General features: G+C 35.8%; 1 protein-coding gene across 3 annotated transcripts in view; it reads right to left on the bottom strand.

Annotated features, from left to right (window-relative positions):
• sh3pxd2aa (SH3 and PX domains 2Aa) overlaps positions 1-22610 on the bottom strand; it is a 370390-nt gene that overhangs the window by 36526 nt on the left and 311254 nt on the right. For 2 of the 3 annotated variants that reach the window (XM_028795863.2, XM_028795864.2), the window contains 2 exons: positions 14583-14696; positions 5751-5834 (listed from right to left, as the gene is read on the bottom strand). In XM_028795863.2, the coding sequence (XP_028651696.1) occupies positions 5751-5834; positions 14583-14696 (198 nt within the window). The remainder of the gene's footprint in view (positions 1-5750; positions 5835-14582; positions 14697-22610) is intronic. The other variant, XM_051922164.1, reaches the window with a different exon arrangement.

A 22610-nucleotide genomic window follows, 5' to 3' on the forward strand; every position in this document is an offset into this window, starting at 1 on the left:
TTTTATTGCTAAGAGGAATAACATTTTATTAGGTCTTAGTCTGTCATAACCCATTAGTAAGAAGGTTCAAACTGTATTCAAATGTGCTTTTTTAGCATAGCAGTTTTACTCAGCTGTTACAGCTGACTGACTGTAGTCATCCGTTACTCTGCACAACTCATGTCAGCCTCACCTAGCTTTTTTCATCAGCAGTTTGTTTCCAACCGCAGGACTAGAATTACCTACGTATTTTTTTGGGTGGCAACTCAAACTTAATATACAGTTGACGCTGTCATTTGTATTAACCACAGTAGGGGTGTTATTCCTGATATGTCCATGTTAACTCTATCACATCACAGTCTAAACTCTTGAGATTTTTAGTCTACTGTACTATGTTTTCAGTTTGCATTACATAAAATTCCACTGCTGTGTCTTATCTGGGGCGGTACGGTGGCGTAGTGGTTCGCTTCCTGGGTCCTCCCTGCGTGTAGTCTGCATGTTTTCCCCGTGTCTGTGTGGGTTTCCTTTCATAGTCCAAAGACATGCAGGTTAGGTGTATTGCCTAAAGTGTGTACTTGGTGTGTGTGTGTGTGTGTGCGCCCTGCGGTGGGCTGGCGCCCTGCCCGGGGTTTGTTTCCTGCCTTGCACCTTGTGTTGGCTGGGTTTGGCTCCAGCAGATCTCCATGACCCTGAATTTAGGATATAGCAGGTTGGATAATGGATTGATGGATGTGTCTTATCCACATTAAATCATATTGACAGCACCCCTGGTGTTGTCATTGATTAAAGAGTCAATTACAAATAAAGGATAGGTGTATTTAATAAAATGTATTACATAAATCACTAATTTATAATTATTCAAAGTGAGTTACTTTGAATAAATCAAATAACACAAACAAAAAAAAGAAAACCGATCACCAGGGGATCAACACTGCTAAGTGAAGAAATTTAAAGATCCATACTTTAAATATTGAACCCCAGTAATGACCAGAATTCTCCTAATGAAATTTAATCTGTACATACATACAACACTAACAGGGTCTCATCATGTTGGATACATTTGTACTGATGATACAGTATGCCGACTATACCTCAATGACTGTATCTGCACTGGTGTCAGGCCAGACCAGTCTAGAAAGCAGTCCGGTCACAATCAGCAATGACTTATACTTCTCCCATGGGCCTGACGCAGAGACAATTTAAGCAACATTCAATGAAAGCAAACAACATGAATAGTAGTAGTTGTTATGCAGAGCAGATAAAGGGTCAGCTTCATCACACAAAAATATGTGGAAGAGACTTTTAATACAAAACTACAAATGGCTGCCATCACACAAAAATCTCATTGTTTTATGTCAGCACTGTTCCCAGACCAGTCTAAAATAGAGCATGTAAGGAGCATTTTGGGATAACAGCCAAAACCCATTACATATCTTATGTGGCCAACAGCCTCCCTATATAAGCCCTTACAATGCTACTTAAGTAGTACTTTAAGTGGCAACTAGGAAGCATTGAAGTGGCAGTTCCAGGAGAATGGCCCTTGTGATTCCAGGAGGCATTGCTGATCCCAGAAGTTAATGTTGGTATATTCTCAAAAGAAGTATCTGTGTGGGGCTTACAAACAACAGCTAGTGTTGAATGGTTCAAGCGACAAAACAAAGAGAGAATATATGATCAACGAGAGCTACAGTTCTAGGGTCTCATATTTAAACCTTGCTTATGTTCAGAAATATGCGCAAGACATTTCTTAGGCAAAAGTCAGGATTTATAAAACACAAACCTGGCATGAAAGTTGGCTGCAGGTTACATCAAATTTTGAACATATGTATGTCCTATGCAGATATATTTTTGGGCAGGACAATGAAGTGAATAGAAAATCAAATTATAGTAAATCACAGTTACAGTAACACAAACATCATGGCCCTGAAGTCTGCTTCTCACACTACTACTTTACAAAATAAAGAAATAGAGATTCAGCTAGGTCACCTCACAACAATGTTAGTTCTGCATTTGAACATTACATATTACTTGTATATTAATTGAATGCAAATTACTTTCTGTTTACAAATTCCAAATTCCTTCTGTGATGTTGCCTGAATCACAACATGTGTGCAGTCAATTGCATTATATTAGAAAAATCAATAATCTCTGCAAATTGCCTTTTCTTCTTGGCTTGCACACCATGACCATAAGGAAATTGGACTGGGTAGCATTTTAATTATACTATTCCATACAGATGGCATAACACAGCTCAAGGATCATTGTGAGTCTCCTGACTAGTCAGCCAGTTCATGCTGAAAAGTGCCCTTTGCCAAATACCCTATCGTTGTTAAAACCTCTGACAGAACAGGGGCCACTTACTTTCTGTAATGTTGGCTTCAGTTCAAAAGACAATTTTAACAGGAAAGCCATTGGGAAGTCGAAATCATCATATAAACCAGCCATCATCATGAGCCAAAAAATCATCACGATCCTGTAAAACTTGCTCTTTGCATAGTCCCATACTGTTGCACAGCCCTGTAAAAGGTTTGCTGCATTTTGATGGCATGTGTAGTACAGCATAACATAGAACAGAAACACGGACTGTTTCTCCCACCTGAGCTAGGTCAAGATAAGCACATGGATGACCCTCAGGACATCAATGCAAAGGCAATTAAAAAGACATCTGGATGTTGCATGTCAAATATAAAGCCACTTGTGTGTTGTACAACACTGACATTTACTTGAAAAAAAATATTTTGGTTTATTTTCCCCTCTTCCTTCAGCTGCTCTCACTTGCACCCACTTTTACTTTTTTTTTTAAACTTTACTTGTGACTTCAGTCAGTAATACCTCAAGTTCACATTCAGTAAAATCCATTTTTTGTGTTCTCCTGTAGTTTTTAGTAAAGACATTGCTCATCAAAATGGCCAAAATTATAAGGTGATAAGATGATAAATATTCAAAGCAGGCTTTTTTAAAGCCTTACATGGTTATTAGAGGGAGTTGACGGTGAGTGGCTAAAAGTGTGTGCATTACCTCGTAGTAAGATGATCTGAAATTTATAAAGGAACCTGGTATGTGGTACACAGTTTTACAAATCCAATTTTTTGTGTGCACTCTGATTTTGCCTTTTGAAAGGATTGTAAGGAAAATTTCAGTATGAAATCTAAGCAAAGGTTTATACATAAGGCCCTTAGTTTTTATAGGTGGGTAACTGCATAAGATAAACAGACAGAGGTGTAAATCCTGTATTAGCTAGGCCTGTTGAGGTGACCAATGTTTTATCTTTGTATTTTGCAACTTAATTCTTCCTTCTGTTTACCTCCTTACTTGTGTTATTATTTTATTAATAAAACATACTTTTTGAGAACTTTGGTCTCCTTGGCATTCATCGTACAATGAACAACTGATCATGGGTTTGGCGTGCAAAAACTGTACATTTTGTGAAAGAATGGTATCTAGAATGATCTTAGAAGAATATATGATTCAGTGAAACTTCAGTTCTCTCAATGAAGTTCATGCTGTATTTTAAGTTTATTACTTAGCTGAAGTCTGTCTTGTAAAAAACATATAGTACAAGGCCACTGCGAGGCCACATGTGTTAGAAAACTGTAGTAACATGGCTGACATTTTGTACCATCTATGTTTGTTGCTAAAATGAACAGTTAAAACTTTTAAGCACCGATTCATATAATGTTGTAACTTTTTTGGAACCCAATGAAATACAATAAAACAAAACTGTATAGTTTTGATAAAATGTAAATAATACTTTGCTTGTTCATTGCCAAGGAGCAGGCAAGTGTTTCCAACATTTAATTTCCATTTGACAACGTTTCATTTCACAAAATGTTCTATGAGAATTGGAAAAAGTTTCACTGACAGAGAAGAAATCACAAACCTCTGTCAGTATACAAGTTAATAAACAAGAGTTTCTCTAATATGACAGCAAAGAAAAAAATGTTCTGGGAGATTTGATCCAATTTGGAAATTTGTATTCTGCAGAACTAATAACCTTAACCAAATACCACACTAAACCTGCTATCCGTCAGACTTGTCACATATTTCCAGAGTGCTGTATTTGAAGCTAAAAAAGGGAAATAATGAGTAGTTTTGTGTTAAACAAAACAGGCTTGGCAAACAGAGCACATATGCATCTTCCAAACTATAAAAAAGCGAATTAAAAAAATTAGAAATAATTTTCCAACAGTCAGCAGTATTTTCAAGGATGGAGTATTTTCTACAACGGAAAATGTTTCTCGAGTCCAGAAGACATTAGCTTTCATACTATGTGGTCAGAGCTGCCAGCAGCATTAACGTCGGACCTTGGCCATATTCCATCACAATACTAAGTATTTCTCAGCAGTCTCACTAAAGCAAATGGCACTTTACAGCTTTGAAGCTGAATAAAAACCAGGGAATTCAAATAACTAAATATTTGACTAAACTAATTGAATTAAGGCAAAGTGCTTATCAAATCTGATGCCAGTATGAAGAAAGTGCTATAAACCCATTTTTTAATAATACAATTCCATGACCAATTCATAACTAGAACTAAACATTTAAGGTCACTGTATAACATTAAACCACTGTTTTCCAAAAGCTTATTATTACTTACTAATTACACTTTTTACAGTCCTGTTGTTGTAGTTTATTTTATTTGGTGTATTGACAAGTATGGGGTGTACAAAATATTACTTTCTATGTAAAACTCAGAGTCCTTTTTACACTAAGCACACACAATTTTAGTCCAAATTCTCTAGGAGCCTGACATTTATGTGTTTATTACACATAATGTAATTTCTTTTAAAAATATAATGAGAACTGCATGTCTGTTCAAAATTTTTTGAAATAGTGAAGTACTGAAAAAGGTACACTTCCTTCCTTAAACTTTAAATAAACATATATAAATCACTCACTGAATGATTTATGTTTAAAATATCTCATTCATTACAAATTTTTATAATACATAGTTTTATAACATCTAAATATTTTATTTTTCACATCTAATTAACAGCACTTTACAAAAGCATAACTGTAATATAATTTACAATAGCCGGGGCGGAGTGGTGGCTCTGAGGCTGGTATCCAGAAGGTTGCCGATTCGAATCCCCGTTACTGCCAAAAGAGATCCTACTCTGCTGGGCCCTTGAGCAAGACCCTTAACCTGTAATTGCTCCAGGGGCACTGTACAATGGCTGACCCTGTGCACTGACCCCAAGGGGTATGCGAAAACGAACAAATTCCTAATACAAGAAATTGTATAAGACGAAATAAAGAACAAAAAAAAAACAAAAAACAATGACATACTGTATATCACACTTTTGCAAAATGTATGCAAAGAAATTCAAATTACTTCTATCAAGTTAAAAAAGTCTTTGATGACTCTGAAGAAATAGCTGAGAAATGCCAAGTTAGATCTGAGACCAGTGTAGATGCCATGCTAATCAAAGCAAACATACATTAGATAGGGTTCCAGAAAAAATTAGACTTTTTGTTTGTTAGCCACACGCACACATCCAGAGTGTAAGACAAAAATAATGTTTCCCACTTTTCTCACTACACTACAGCCTACACACAACACCCATTGATTGGTCTGTAATGTACAGTATTCTTCTGTGATGCCCAATTCATCGAAATACTGCTATATTTGTATTGGTGTATATAGGCATTATTCCCAAAGTCACATTACTTAATTGTCTTGCTCTGTTTGTAATCAGCACAACTATGCAACAATCTTCAACAATAACTTTAGACTCCTTTGGGTGCCCTCTTTTTTTATTTTGGTTCACCTCGACTTTGCTGTCGGTTCACAATTCCGCCCAGCGTCCATCGCCGGTCCAAGCGCTTCAGGTGAGCCTTTCGTCGCTTAGTAACTGGTGAGCATGAATGAACATGGAAAAATTAAATAAAGAAAGAAGATTAATAAATTAAAAATATGATAAAAATATTAGCTATACCATAAAATGAAAATGTTAGACAATAATAATGTACAACATAGGAAGAACAATGTTTTATAGAAACATAGGACAATGTGCAAACCCTTTGAAAACTTACTTTTAACTTAACATCTCTTATAAGTAGAGGCCAGGGAAATTTTTTCATAAATGTGCTTTTTTGCACAGCAACTAAACATTGGAATCTTTTACAGGTATAGATTCCTAGCATGCAAATCACATTGATAATAGTTTTAGCTGTTCAGTGAACTGTAATGTACCATGTACATATTGTAAGCTGCTGCCCAGTGCACAAGGGATTGACAGGCAATATGGGCTTGCACAGATAAGGAATGTGGCCCAGCATGGCATAATATGACAAAAAAAATCCTACACATATTCTGAATGCCAAAGAAGGGCAGTAGGGACAGACACCAAGACATGTGAGAGAGCAAAGCAGCCCGGGAGAAGCATGCAATGGACACCCAGGATGCTAGAGGAATAAGATGAATAAAGGAATGTCACACATAGTAACACTTCCTGGCCTTTTAAAGGGCACAAAACTTGAGATAGGCATTTTCAGGACTGTGTGATAATGTTTTCCGAATAGGTAGGAAGCTGGAACCATGCCTATTATAGCAGGACCACCATGAATTCATTATAGGGAACTTTGGTTGGGCAGAATTTGGGCAGCTCCTGACCCAATTCCTGAAGCTAAAACTGAAACGCATGTAAAACCTCTTTACAGTCAGTGACCCTTTATATAATAAGATGATAAAATGAGACAAGTGCTAAAAACCAAAAGATGATGCGCCATGGCTGAGAAACAGTGAATGACACAAAGATTTTTTTTTAAATCAAAAACTCTACACGTGTGGATAAGCCATCCAACTTAACACCTGTAACAGTGGGCCCAGAGGAGCAGTAAATTAATCATTTTCTTTGTCTGATTTCTACTTTATTTACTTCTTGTGTTCAATTTTGCCTACTGTAATAGGAGAACAACTGAATGACATAGAAAAAGAGAGCTAAACCACAAACTGGTGTCTTACTTCTGTTTGTCTTCTCTCCTCATCTTTATGGCCATCACCAATACCTTGGAGAATTCAAGCAAGACAGGTGCAAAAGCATGAGAGAGAAAGAGAAGGAACAAGGAATGTGACAGAAAGGACCACTTTCCTTAAAACCTGCTGTCTTTCAAAGGGAGCACCCAGCGATAGAAGTATGGTCGGTAAAGTGTCTCTCACTGTAACCCTCTTCATTCACCAATTATCTGACTGCCTCTGATTGTGTTCTTACCCCAACATGCTTAATATTCATTTATTTATCTAAAAATGTTAGGATTATTTGCATGAAGCGGGTCTTAATTTTCTAGATGAAAGAAATATGATACTTAATGATGTACTTAATCTAAAAGTAGCCGCAATATTTTTTAGCAACGGTATTCCAAAAATCTCAAGACGTGAGCTTGCGTAGGTACATGGGAAAACCATCTTATCACTAGGGCACTTAGTTGTAGTTTTAAGAAGTATGGAGCAAAACCTGGTTTCAATTATGAACACCAAAAAGTCAATAAAAACAGCCAAATAAACTGTTTTAAAACTTTCTATCCACGATGATGAGAAACAGGTAGTAGTATCCCTAAGCTTTCTCTATTCTTACACAGAGGCATAACAAAGCTGTTTTAATTGGTTTTACATATTTTAACCGGCCAACAACCTAAAAGGTAACTTTCTTAATACAAAAATAATGATGTATGATGCTATCGTTTTATAAAGGTTTTCAAAGGGTGCACATCATATGTTAAATATATGAATGTTAATTATTATTTAATTAAAAATGCTGAAAATGTGTAAATGTAATTCATTTAGTTTCTATGGTTAAGATATGAACAGGCAGATATTTCTTTCTTATAACATGCAAAGTATTATTTGAATTGATTTCTAAAATTACTTCATGTATTTCTGATAATGAGCCCACTTATTTTGTGAAATAACATAATAAATAAAAATATATTTAGTTATTAATACATCCTATATTATACATGAATTACTACTGCATGCACACCAAAACAGAAATTTAAAAATGATTCCTTTTGCACCCCTGTAATTTTCCAAATTCATGGCTACCTGGTAATACCAGTGGCGGGCCGTCAGGGCCTGCAAGGCCTTCTCTGCTGGCCTAAAAAAATATCTGAATCACAAACTGATGTTAATTATATTTTGTCCATGAATACTTATTAAATAATTCCAAATAGTCTGTCCACTTCCTTTCATAGCTTTTCCGATGGTTGTGCTGCACCTGCTTCCAGACATGTATTTTCGTATTAAAGCATTTAACCAATCACATTTCAGCCATCATTTGTTGCCAGGCAGGGTCAAAGTCAAAGAAGTCTGCCCGGAGGCCTTCACAATCCGTTCTGCAGACCCTCTAACACAAAATAAATGTCGATTAAACTGTTGCTTCAACCAATCAGATTTTGAGTTGGTTTCACTAGGGCCCTCTAGCAGGCGTATGGCAACGTCACCGTATTCAGACCCGTTGATTGGACAGGATGATCTAATAGAAAAATCTGAATGAGAGCATCATGGGGCAGCTGTACACATTGGTATGTTTGGCGGTGACCATTCCCGTGTCCACTGCTTCTGTCAAGCGGACATTTTCAGCCCTAAAGCGAATTAAAACTTAAGCCAGAAATACAACAGGGCAGGTTCGACTTTCAGCATTAGCTTCGATGGCGATAGAAAGGGACTTCGTGATGGAACTGAAGCGCACGGATAATCTGTACGACAGAGTAATTGAACTGTTTTTGAGGAAAGAGAGGAGGATGGATTTTGTTTACAAATAATCTGAATTTTTGGTGAGTAAAATGTTGCGATTTTCCTAAATAATATTGCAAGTTTATGAGTTATTATTGATGTTTTTTATGTGTGTCGCAGGCTGTAGCTGCAGTAGAAAGGAACTTGTTCACCCCTGGTTTGTCTATTCAATACGGGGCATTTATTGTGGCTACAGGAGTTATCTATCTGCGATGCAATGGCTCTTTATACTGTATTTCTGCATATTAAGATGGTTTTTATAACCATAAATTAGTTTTTGAGGGGCGGGTTGATTCAGACGGATCACTACTGAAGGCCTAGGTGTGAAATGCACGGTCCGCCACTGGGTAATACCAAATTGAACTGAAAAGAACAAAGTTAGTCTTGGACACTAAAAAAAAAAGAATAGGATTGTAAATTATTGCAATTCCATTGCTATATTGCTTCAATGAGTAAATATAAACATATTTTAGTCATAAGCTACACCTTTTACCTGAAGTCATATTTAAAAGTAATTTAGTTAACAGTTCACTTATCTGCTAAACTCGCACTGCAAAACTTTATTGTTATGACCCCCAAAGTAAAGTACCGTTTAAATATTTCATTGCCTTTCATGATTTTGTGATACACACAATGTATGTATTCAATTATCTTTTCCTCATGAACCATTTCCATTCTTTGTGTCCTTCAGGTATCATCTTTTCCAATATCCATCACAAAACCATGTCTTAAAAAGTATATTTCCTAATATTAAAATAATTATGCTACAATAATTCAATGTGTAAGTTTTAATTTAGCTAAATGTAGTTTAAAAAAAGTACAAAATGCACAAGTGATGCAGATCGTGAAGTAAAAAAATACTTAAACATGGTCTTGTTAAAACAACATTTTTGTGGATAAAAGATTATTCCCATATGCTCAACTATACCCTGCGAGATGGAAAACTGAATGATGTCAGACACAAAAATATGAATGCATGAGGAATATATAATTAACTCTTAGAATGCAAAACAGAATTACCTGGTTATGTTGCATTTTTAATTTTAGTCTGATGCCAAAAATCAGACAAGAAACAGTCATCCAGAAAAAAAGGGTTTATGAAAAAGTGAAACTTCCCTATTGGGTTCCCATATAACAGTTTATTTCAGAGGTCTGCACTGTACATAAATAGCATCTTTTAGAAAGTTGAAGAGTGGACTGAAACTCTGTTTGGTTTCCCCAGCTGAGTGAAAATATATACAGTACACTAGAACTCTAGTAGCCACTTTTTATGTTGTTGGCTGTTAATAACTGCTAAAAGAATATTGCAGAGAAATTTGCAGGAATCAAGGAAAATGTGCAGTAGGAAATATATTAAATTAAAATTAACAGCAAAGGCCTTTTCTATTCAAGATGCACTAAAATGGACTTCTATAGAAAAAGATGTTTAAAAGAAGAAATCAAACAACATTTTTAAGAATAGTTTCAAGAGTGGGGGGTGTAATGCTGGTAAATGTCTTTAGCACCATATTTTTGAGAAAAAATGTTAGGCTATGGATTTTCATCATGCAAACATAAGTCTTAACCTTAGAAATGGTATGATGGCATAGTGGTTAGCTTTGCTGCTTGACAGATCCAGTATCCTAGGCATAAATCTCTGGCACAGTTGGTGCCTGGATAAAGTTTGTAATTTTTCTCCATATCTTAGTGAGTTTTCTGTGAGTTTTCCTCCTACATCCCCAAGACATGCATTTAAGGTTAATAGGCAATCCTAAACTGGCTTATGAAAATCTAAAAGTGAAGGAAATGTGAAAATTAAAGAAAGCTTTTCTTACATGTTTATGACTATCTTTGGATAACAATTGTTTTAAATATCCTTTGTAAAAACTCTGCATTCATTGGACTATAGGCTGAAGATATATTAATCAGGTACACTTCAATGAATGCTTTAGCATTATAAAATCATTATAAATCATACTGAAATCAATATATACTATTTAAAATTTGGCCAAGCTTCTAATGAAAACAAAAGTAAAATCACCAGACAAGGATTAGAATCTTCATCTATATTATCCTACCCTTCTGCAAAAATTTCAGCTAAACGCTGCATTTTTAATTTGCAGGTTTCATTTTGACTGACGCTTATGGTGAAGCCATAATTAGAATTTAGAAAAATGGCACTGTTTTCAGCACCACAATACATTTTTTCTTTTATTCTATAGGGGAGAAGATGAGTTATGAAACTCTCGTAAGAAAATTATACAGTTGTTAAGACAGTTTGGTTTTAAAAATTCAAATGTTCTTGATGAAAACTCAAGCCATGCTGACTTTCTAGGAACTGGGTGGGGGAGTGAAGCTAAGACAATGTATTATTAAGCAGCATAATTTTGCTTTCCCTGTTATGTAATAGCACAAACATGTGAGCATGCTTTCAAACACTTTCCCTATCTGCAGTTTATATTTTCCAAAACAGCCCAATATTTTTGTTGGCTCACCAATTAATATTTCCTTAAAAATCCATAGCTTTGCCATGTTTTCTTCTGTAAGATTGCAACTGTCCTATAGTAACCTCTAACTTTACTTTGAATTACTTGCAGAAAACAAGATGAGCAGCATCCAAAATGTTGGGAAATCACTACCTGTTTTTGTTTCAAAATGTTTTACAGATTGCAATCTTGTGCAATATATTAGTGGAAAACCAGAAAAACTATGAATAATCAAATTAAAATAGTAAGAAAGAAAATATAATAAATTATTTCTGCACTGATGTATACATTGCCATTTCACCTTTAAAATACATAAAAATGGAAAACAAAATGAGAAATTGCTCTTTACTAAGGGAAGGCACTCTCATGCTGCTGCCTTGCTGCTCTAGGAAACTAGAGTCAAATTCATCCATCCATCCATCCATTTTCCAACCCGCTGAATCCGAACAGGGTCACGGGGGTCTGCTGGAGCCAATCCCAGCCAACACAGGGCACAAGGCAGGAAACAATCCTGGGCAGGGTGCCAACCCACCGCAGGACACACACAAACACACCCACACACCAAGCACACACTAGGGCCAATTTAGAATTGCCAATCCACCTAACCTGCATGTCTTTGGACTGTGGGAGGAAACTGGAGCCCCCGGAGGAAACCCACGCAGACACGGGGAGAACATGCAAACTCCACGCAGGGAGGACCCGGGAATCGAACCCAGGTCCCCAGATCTCCCAACTGCGAGGCAGCAGCGCTACCCACTGCGCCACCGTGCCGCCCTAGAGTCAAATTCCTTCCCAGAAACTGTCCATGTGGTGTTATTCATTGTTCCTTATCTCTGATGTTTTTTTTTCTAGGTAGTCTACTTTTTCTACATCCCACAGAGGTACATGTTATGTTAAAAACTATAAATGAGAGACTGTGTGTATATATACCCTCTGCTCAAGATGATCCTGGGATAAGATCCAGCTCCCCTGTAATCCTAAACCTGTACGAAGGTTGTTTTCAAAACTAATGGTCTTTTAAGATACTTTTGCTATGCTGTACTTTACCAGTAGATATGACATGGTTCTGCTCCACTGAATTAGTGTGAAATGTACAACACATGACTAAAAAAAAGAAAAAAGAAAAAGAGTTTGTTTACAGTAAACAACAGACATGCAAGTAGTGTATCTATTCAGTGTTATGTCGAGACTTCTAAATAAGATGGGAATTGGTTTTGGTGTCAGTCTAATTTGTACAACAGCACAAGGAATTTTGTTTATCATTGATAAAACAGATGACACTGTTATTTGGCATATACTTTTAGCGGAGCTGCCAAATGAGGACCTGCAAGATGTCTCTCTCTTAAACTACAGACTTTATTGTACTTAGCCTCTTGTGTAATTGTGCATCTGGGCCATCTAGTTTGCACTCTTCTGTCAATATAGTATTGGAATATGTCAGTTTCTTGGTAATCTGTCACAGGGAATAGCCTTCACTTCACAAAACTACAATTATTTTGAGCATTTATAAACCTGGACTTGAACTTCAAGGAAGCCAATTCCTTGCAACCCACCAAAGACAATTGACTTGCTTAATTGAAGAGAATATCTAGTTTAAGTTGTGCTAACACAAATGTTTCTCTAATAACTAATTAGCATTTTAAAATGATAACTTAATCATGAGTAACAGAGTCTACCATTAGGACACTGAGGTAATATCTATTGAAAATGGGACCATGCAGTTATGTTAATAATAAATTATAAATCAATGATTTCAAGCACTAATAGCCATTTTTTATATCAGCAATGTCTTGGCTCTATTTTTAAAATCAATTTTATGGTACTTGTAAAAAAATGTATCAGTTTTAATGTAAAACAATGATTTTTGAGTGATTCCAACACACACCCACATACATGCATACACATAACATACACACATACACGCACACACGCACAAACACACACACACACACATATATAGAAGAAGCTAGTCAAAGTGAACATCAAAATAAATTTGCATAAGTGTGCCATACGAAGGTTTCCTATCCAGGGATTGGTTTCTGCATCTGCATCTCTGTTGTTAGTCTGCATCTCTGTTGTTAGTCATTAGCACTAAAACATAAGTAACATGATAGTTATAATTGGATACTAACCCTCACCTATTCTGTTTCTCTTCTCGGTACTCAAATGTGGCACTTGGTGCCACGGCCCACCTGTCAAGTTGTTCTGCCTGCCCAAGGTAAAGTCATCCCTGATTGAGGATCGCAGGAATCATGGGAAGGAGGGGTCCTTTCATCGGATTGGCTGGCCCAGCGCTGTTTCAGCCATGGAATGGCCAAATGGGGGAGGCAGCTTGATGGATGAGGTCTCCAGGACTCTAAATATATTCAAATCTTCTTATGTGATATCATTTACTGTTAAATTCTGCTCCGTACTTCTAAAATTTTTATTTTTATACTGTATTGAGGATTTGTTCTTTTCTGTGTATTATATTGTATTGTATTGTCCCCCTTTTTTTTGACACCCACTGCACGCCCAACCTACCTGGAAAGGGGTCTCTCTTTGAAATGCCTTTCCCAAGGTTTCTCCCATTTTTCCCTACAAGGTTTTTTTTGGGAGTTTTTCCCTGACTTCTTAGAGAGTCAAGGCTGGGGGGCTGTCAAGAGGCAGGGCCTGTTAAAGCCCATTGCGGCACTTCTTGTGTGATTTTGGGCTATACAAAAATAAATTGTATTGTATTGTTTCCTGTTTCTCTTGCTGATACAGGATTAGGCTTTAGCTACCTACAACCCTGTACAGGAAAAATAGTTTTGAATATTGATGGATGGATGTTATCAATCCAAATACATCACACTTACAAAATTCCAGTTCTGCATTACATTTAAATTATGGCATACCTAATAAGAAATCAATCAAGATAATAGTTGTTTAAATAAATAGGGAGGCACAGCAGTAGCTCTGCTGCATTGCAACAAGGAGATCAGGAGTCACATCCTGTGTTTGGCCCATGTGAAGTCAGCATGTTCTTCTCATGCTTTCCTCCAGGTGTTTTGGTTTGCTTTAATAGTTCCAAGATATGTAAGTTAGGTTAATTGGCAATGCTGAATTGGCCCTATTGTGTGTGTGTGTATGATCACCTTCAGATGGACTGGTACCTTGTCCAGGGATTGTTTCTGTCTCACGCAATCACCAATTCACCAATGCATGCTAGGACAGACTCTAGCTTCTTTGCAACCATGCTCTGGATATGTAGTTTAGGAAAGTGATGAATGAACGGACATTAATAACAAATGTAACAAAAGTAAGCATCTTCTTAAATATTCTCACATATACATTTAAGGAAATTTACTGGTGTTATATTGCTCAGTTAAGAGAAATAATTTCACATAAGAAAAACTAATGAACAATGATTATTTCTTATCTACCTTCTCCACTTCTTGATGTGCTGAGCTCAAGGTCATCACGGGTTCCACTTTGGGAATCTAGGTATGTGGCTGGTACCCAACCTTGCTCCTCTGCTGTGCTGACAAACCACCAGCCTGTATGTACAAAACAGATCAATAGTAAACAGACATTTCTGCTGTTAAGTCTTTAAATGTAATCATTTTTACATGAACCCATTTCAAATATACTCAAATGTTTTCTAAACAAAAACTTTCTTCATTCACCTCAGCTAGAAGCCAGAAAATTTAGGACATCCTAAATAAGGGACTTATGCTATATCTAATTTTTACCTGCTAGACTGTTTTCCAGTCTGTAAAAATGTGCCCTTCGCGTTTTAAAGGTTATTAAGAGTGAGCATTCACAATCCCTAAAACAGCCTCTTGATTTGAGCATTCACGCAGTATATACCTAAAGGTACTAAAAACTCATAAATCATTTTTTCAAAACTCTTTAATAAACATAAAATGAGATATTTTTGAGATATGACTAGTAACTAATTTGATAGCATAATTTTTAAACAATTTAAAAATACATTTTATTTTTTCAGATATATCTATAGCATATTATAAACTCTGATGCTGTTCCTTATTAAAATGGAATGTGACATTATAGTAACCCCAATCCCCACCCTTGGAAGTTCATCCTCCAAGAATGACCACCCAATTGTAAAATGTCAATGAAAGAAACAGATTCTGACTGGACTGCTCAGATCAGCACTTGAAACCTGTGTACATTCATTGTCACAAATGCACAATTTCAGAATAAAAATCAACCCTTAGCTGATCTGCACTTGTGTGGCTTAGTATTCTTGTTACAAACAACTTGATCTTCTTGCAGTAGGATACAGAAATACTGTACAGTTTTCAAACATCCAGTATACTTAGAAGCCCCATTGAGGGTCTCACTCTTCTAAGGTTTTTTTTTTTTTTACTGTTTTAAACAGGAAAAAATCTTAACTGCCTACATCCAATAAGCAAGTCTAAGTGATATCATGCAGATTCGATGATTTAGGCTGTTTAGATCTTATTACCAGAACAGCAACAATTTCAGTCATGCATGCATAAAAACACAGCACTAGAAGTCCAAAAGACAGAGAGAAGCAACTTGTTTTTTTAGACAACCATTAAGAGCCAGTGTAAATGTTTGATGCATGGTGGAGAAAGTCAAATAAGACACAAGAAAAGATGTATAATAATGAAGTAAACAGACACCTTGCAAGAACAGGCAGAAGAGTCAGAACACGGATAAGCGGAATTTTGTGATGATGGGAAAAAGAAATTCATAGTTACTAAAACAGTAAACCTTTAAAAGGTTCCATTAAGCAGTACAATAAAGTTAAAAGTGTCTTACAATTCCCTCACTTCTCTCTCTCAGCGGCTATTCTCTCTTGGCACAACTGCCTCATAATCAGCAGTGTTTAAAATGCTTTTCGATGCTAACTTTGAAAGCAAACCACAATAAACAATGAAATGAAACTGAAAATAAAAACACACCAGAAAGTGTTGAAATATGTTACTAGCAATATGGCAAATGTTTGACATATGCTGACACCAAAAAACAATCAACATGAATTTTACTATAGTCACCATGCACGAAACTGGTCTATCCCATTTGTCTGCTTTGGTTTCTGCTGGCAAATGTATTCCACAGACTGAGGAATCTGACTTTACTATTCTCACTACTTCTAAGAAAATCTAAATCTTCTTTACTTTGCAAAAGGTGTACAACAAATTTTTCACTCACATTTCTCAGTATCTAACAATTGTTTGACTCACTCCATTTTGGTTTTCCCAATAGCACTGAATCTATGCTTGTTCACAATGTGAATGACATCCTCCTTACTGCTGATACTAGCACCTTGATACAAATACTGCCTTCAACAGTATTTACAGTACCTGAAAACCTTCCTTTAAAGCCTAAAGAGCTACCTTAAGCTTAATCAAGCTTATTGTGAATATGCTCCTACAGTACTTCTCTGGTTGCATGATAAATCCACCCTCATGGTGGCTCTGTCATTTTTTCCTCAAAGGCTACGAGCTAGGTCCATTTACAGTATACTCACCAAGTACATGGCATGCCACTGGGAAACTTGTCAGAGAAAAGTTTTGATCCCCATGTATGCTAATAATGCACACACTGGTCATACACAAACTCACAGCTCTCCATCTTTGCAGGTATGTACATTACTGCAGCTGAAGACTAATACAATTTTTTGTTCCTGCTAAATCTGCTCATTAACCTCCATCAAGCTTGAGGTTTTCCCTAAATATGTCTAAATTCTGACCATCACATCTCAGCTACAGTCAAATATATTTTCATTGCCTATAATAGATTGCAAAATCCTGACATGTTTTTTTTTCTCTAATCTGGAAAATACTTTGTGTGTTAATTAGCTCTCCAATGGAGTCTCTTCAAAATAATCTCCCAGTTGTTGTTGCTGTTTTAAATTTAACAGACTACAACAGGTTTAAAATGTTTCTGATTTGTACCAAACACTCCTCATTTGTCTCAGTTACACTGGTTTACTGTAGAATATCAAATTATCTTCAGAACAATGCTACAGATTTACAAACATTTGTATTCCAAGACATCTGGATCATTATAAATTCTTAAAACAAGACTTTTTTCCTATTCAATTTTAATCAGTCTGAAACATTTCTGGTAAAAAAAAAGAGGATAGTAAAACCACAGTTCCAACAAATCAATGTTGTTCAAAATTAATCAAGTTCTGCCATTTCAGGATTCAAGAGTGCCAAGTATGGTGGTTTTTGGATGCTCCTTTCACAAGCTATACATTCCACACACAAAAAATAGGTATACAAATGCACACAAAAAGTGACATGTTCAAGGATGTCAAAAATGATTAATTCTGGGAAAACCTTACAGTTTTATGACATTACTTTATTTATTATTATTTTCACTTTTTTCACTTGTAGAATAATGAAGAAAGTATTTTTTCTAATTGCAGAGTTTTTATTTTTTTTATTAATAAACATAACTTTACATTTCATTTTACAAAATAAAACCCATTCTCAAGTTACACTTGACAAGAGTTTTAGCCCAAAAAAATAGTAATCGGTTTCAAAGAGTCCATCTTGCTGTTAATTTCAAAGTAGTATTGACTTTATTCAAGAAAACTACAAGTTAAGTTAATGATCTCTCAGCTATAGATCAGATTTTTTTTCTTACTATTATTTTTGTTATAGTTGTGGTTGTTTCTGTTCTAGGAAAAATGAAGTACTACTAATACAAATTTTAAGGAAATCATATATATCAATCTTATTGTTCCAAATAGCATGACTATGTGCTTTGAATGCATTGCTAATTACTGATTTAACTGAAAATCAAAACATAGGCATTTCTAAAATGGCCTACCATGAAAACATGCTTTAAAGCTTGTCAAATGTCATTCTCCATTGTTCACTACCATTCGTGATAAATGTAACTGCAGAATCGGCTTAATTATGAGTTTGGCAAAATCAACGTGAGTTTGAATACTTCACGAAATTCAGCGAAATGTGCTAAAGTCAATAGGGAAAGAGGAACTAAAATAAGTATAATGATGAACTTGTCTTTTAATTGTCAGAAAATTTGACCTGAGCTGTGAGGCAGCAATGCTAATCACTGCACCATCGTGCCTCAAACAACAAAAGGCACAGATGGAACGATAACCACAAACAAAATACATACAATTAAATACATCAAATAGCCATAAACAATAAGTTAAAAAAAAAATGCCCTCACAAAGTTATAATCCTCATGGCACACGCTGGCTGACCACGAAATTGTGATTCTGGGGTCCCAAAAGCATAGAAATCCCAAAATACTTTAAAAAATTGCCCTCTTGGTGGGGGGATTACTGTCCAAACCTGGATTATAAGATAATAGGCCCAGAATCTTTATAAATTAAAGGTTTATTTTAACAAAAGGCTATGCAATCCATGAAGCTTCTAAGAGCACAAAAGGATTTGCCTAGGAAGGCAAGGCAATGCACAACAAAGTCCCAATATAGAATCCTAACGCAAAGTCAAAAACAGAGCACAGGTTCAAAAAATCTAGGAAATCACAAAGGCAAAAAATAGCACAGTACCCACAAGTTAACACTGCAGTCCCCAGCACGTTTGATATGAACCGCCAGAAACTAGGGAAAGCCCTCCAATATACAGGGTGGAGGGTAGTTTCTTGCAGTGATTGGCAGGTTGACCACACTCTTTGGGGGACGCTCGTCTTAAGCCAGCCGCACAGTGAATTTCAGAAAAATCTTTGGCAAACAAAGTCACAGGCAAACACAGTTAATATGCTGTTGAATTTTGCTTATCAACACCAACTACAATCTATAAACAGATGGGTTATCTTTTAATTGACAAACACTCTGACATCATATATCAAGTGAAATGGGATATTGCATACACTATATATGCTGGTACAGATACAGTAAATAGCGTCATATTCAGTATTTAAAAAGTATTATACTTTATTATTGATAATTATAGCTCAATTGCATCAGATTTTGTGATTATATTGGGCTAGTTCAGGGATCTAAATTAAATGTGTACTTATGGTTTATGGTCTGTTAGGATGACAGGTAAAGCACAGATACTCCACTGTAGCTGGCCTGTAGCAACATATAGATTCAAACCCATCTTGTATGGACTTATAAACTCAATTTTACCAGTGTGACACCTCTCTAGCATCATTCTGATTTGCAGAAGCAATTGACCTATTGCCTCCCAATGGGCAGCATTTATGTCTATGTATCAAAACTGAAGAAGAATGTGAAGCAATTATTGTGTTCTTTAACCTCCTGAGGCTCTCCTTATGCATGAAGTGCACAAAATAGGTTCTGAAAAACTGTTGGATGCAAATACAAAATGCAAAACTAAACATAGCAGATGCCTTAATAAACAGCCATCAACTGCTTCACGTTTTTCTCTATCTGACATAACAAAGAATGTATTAAATATTAAATACTTTTACAATATCTTTCAAATATTTGATAATAGGTTGAAGTGAACCAGTGAACACTGTGGCAAATACATTTTTAATACAGTAAGCTTAATGTTCAGCCACAGTAACAAACTCAGATATATCAATATATATATCATTCTGCAGAAATAACGTAACTGCTCTTGAAAATCAAAATTCAATCTGAGTAGCTGGTCTCACTACAGAGAGATAGTGTCAAGTGGGCTCTACATGGAAATTGGCTTAAAACTAGATTTTGTAGTTAATTTGGTGAGTGTAACCACAGGCAGAAAATAATAAATTGAATGTGACTACTTGCTTTACATTTTTTATATTCAAGACTGTCTTTAAAGAGAGGGGTTATAATGGTTTTGTTAAAGGGATGACAGCATTGTTTACCCAGGAAAAAACAAGCCAAAAAAATTGATTTTTTTTCAACAGATTTTTTTACAGGTAACAGAAACATGTAAATACCAACATCTACATAAATATAATAGGAAAGGTATATCTAGTATATACTGTTGTACTGATGCATATTTAGTACACATTCTTTCTGTTATATGTTTTTAAAAAAGTTGACAATGCACAGCCCAATGCTGCAATTGAGAAAGCTGAAGTGTGCTTTTTGTGCACTTTTCTTAACAATATTTTTTTCTGTTGCTTGCTCATGAGAGGATAGAATGTCAGTGCCTGATCCACAGGATTAACACACTTACTGTAAGCTACCACAACACAAGGCTTAGTGACTTCCACATTAACCCTGACTTGAACATGGACAGTTGCCGTATTGATAGATTAGATAGTATACATGTACATAGTTCTCCCTAAGGTCTGAACACATAGCACAATGAATAAAAAGGAAGAAAATTAGAAAGAAAGACAAACTTCAGATGTGGCACTCACAGTCACAGTGAGGCATTATACAGGCATATTGCTGCTGGTATAAACAGTTGTAAACAGCTGTGTTGTGAACTGTGATTAGGGGACTAATTATTTTTTTGTTCTTACACTTATCGCAACCATTTTGCCTTTTTGCCATGGAGCTGTTGCAACATACTGAAGATTCATGTGACCTAAGTCACCAGGCATATTATCAGTGGTTCGTACAATGCTGTATACATCAGTTTCACTATCTGTGTCAGCATCTATTGACCAGTTCATATCATCATTATTATCGCTCAATTCAAGCAGTTGTTCAGTTTCAGTTTGGTCTAAAATTGGCTTCACGGCTTCTCGTTTGCTGTGTGGTAGAGCACTTAGAAATATTGATTTTTTTGCAGCATAATGTTATTTCATCCACTAGATGGCAGGAGAATATTGTCCCAAGAGTTATCAGAGTTAACACTGTAAAGTGGATCATTACAGACACTGGCTCTTGCTCAGGGTTAACGCCAAGAAGGTTAAACTTGTTACACTTAAGACACCACAAAAAGATTTAATAGACAATAACGTGAATAGTTTGGCACATCTTTTAAAGCCAGGTTGCCTAAATTGTGGCCTATAGGACAAAGATGGCCCATTGAGACCTTCTGCTTGGCCCATAAAGCAAATTCAAAGAAATGACACGTTGTAGATTATTTTTAATGACATTAGCATAAGCCATTTTTTCAGAAATACTTTTAACGTTCACTAGGTGTAAACATTCATGATCTGATTCCCTAAGAATTCATAAAGCAATTCATCTATATCTGGCAAACAAAAATATTTCTTTAACTATGTAAAAGGCTATAATTTTACTAATTTTCAAACAATATGCAAATGTTTTAAATTAGTATGACAGTTGAAGGTAGTTTACAAAACTTAATTAGTATTTCAAAGACACAAGGTAATTCAGGAATGATAAACGCTAACAAACTAAAAGAGGGGGGAAGAGACAACCCATAATGGGTCTGTGGCAATTAAAAAACTGACCTCTGAAACCAAAAATGTGGTTAACTTAAACAGTTTAATCTCATGATTTTATTCAGAAAGGAGGTAAGAAAGTTTATAATTCAATAGTCATGGCAGGTGGCCAATAAAGAACAGCAGCACACTATATCAAAATGTCCATTAAAAAAATCTCACTTTACTTGACTCGTATAATCCACATGCAAAGTCATCCATTCATTTGCTTATAATGTCCCAAACATGTGGTTTTACTAAAATTAAATTAGGCACTTCTGGAAAAATACTCTTGTGAACAAAGAAGGAATACACAAGTGCTTGTTCGCACACACACACACACGAACAAGCGACTGAATTGAAGAACTGCCTCTCTCCTCATTCACTGGTCAAAAGACCCGTCTTCAATTCATAAGCACAGAACTGTGGTAATGCATTGCACTGTTTACAAAGCATGCTGCTTTTTATAGAGGTACTGTAAATGCTAATAATATTGTAGCAAAAAATAATTTTTACCTCATTGATATTTTTCACGTCAATGTTGTTGTCCAGCATTGGAGACTATTAGGTTCCATTATATGACTATTTCCTCTCATTTTCCATGAAAAGAGGAGATTAAAATTTTTTCTCAGCCATCACAATAAAGCACAAGGGGTAAATAACGTTAAAATAAATAGCATTTACAGGAAACAACATGTCACATGAGGTGTCAAATCAAATACAGTATCAGAGTCTCAAAACAAATTTTCTTTTATTAGCTTAGTCAAAGTAAACCCATCAGGACAGAAGAAGCAGTATTCTCAAGACAACCACTACATGAGCAAATGCAATATTTTCATTACCTCTCATGGGACCATTACTCCAGTGTCTAGATTGTACTAGAGAAACAAAAACTCTTTTAGAAGGATCCCTGCACTTTAGGGCTTAACAATACACAATGCATATGCAGGAAGGAAAAAGAAAGCATGCCATGATTAAATAAGCAATTCTGCATCACTCATCCCATCTAGTAATGCTTTAGATGGGTCAGGTTGGAAGTCCCAGGGAACCAAAGTATTTTGCTAGAAGCACAGACTGGAAAGGTCTTTTTTGTTTGTGAGTAAACTCTAACTCAGTGGAGTCTAGGAATCATAATCTAGGGAGTCTAGAGTTGTGTATTTTAA

The sequence above is a fragment of the Erpetoichthys calabaricus genome, chromosome 2, assembly GCF_900747795.2.
Source record: "Erpetoichthys calabaricus chromosome 2, fErpCal1.3, whole genome shotgun sequence".
NCBI lineage: Eukaryota > Metazoa > Chordata > Cladistia > Polypteriformes > Polypteridae > Erpetoichthys > Erpetoichthys calabaricus.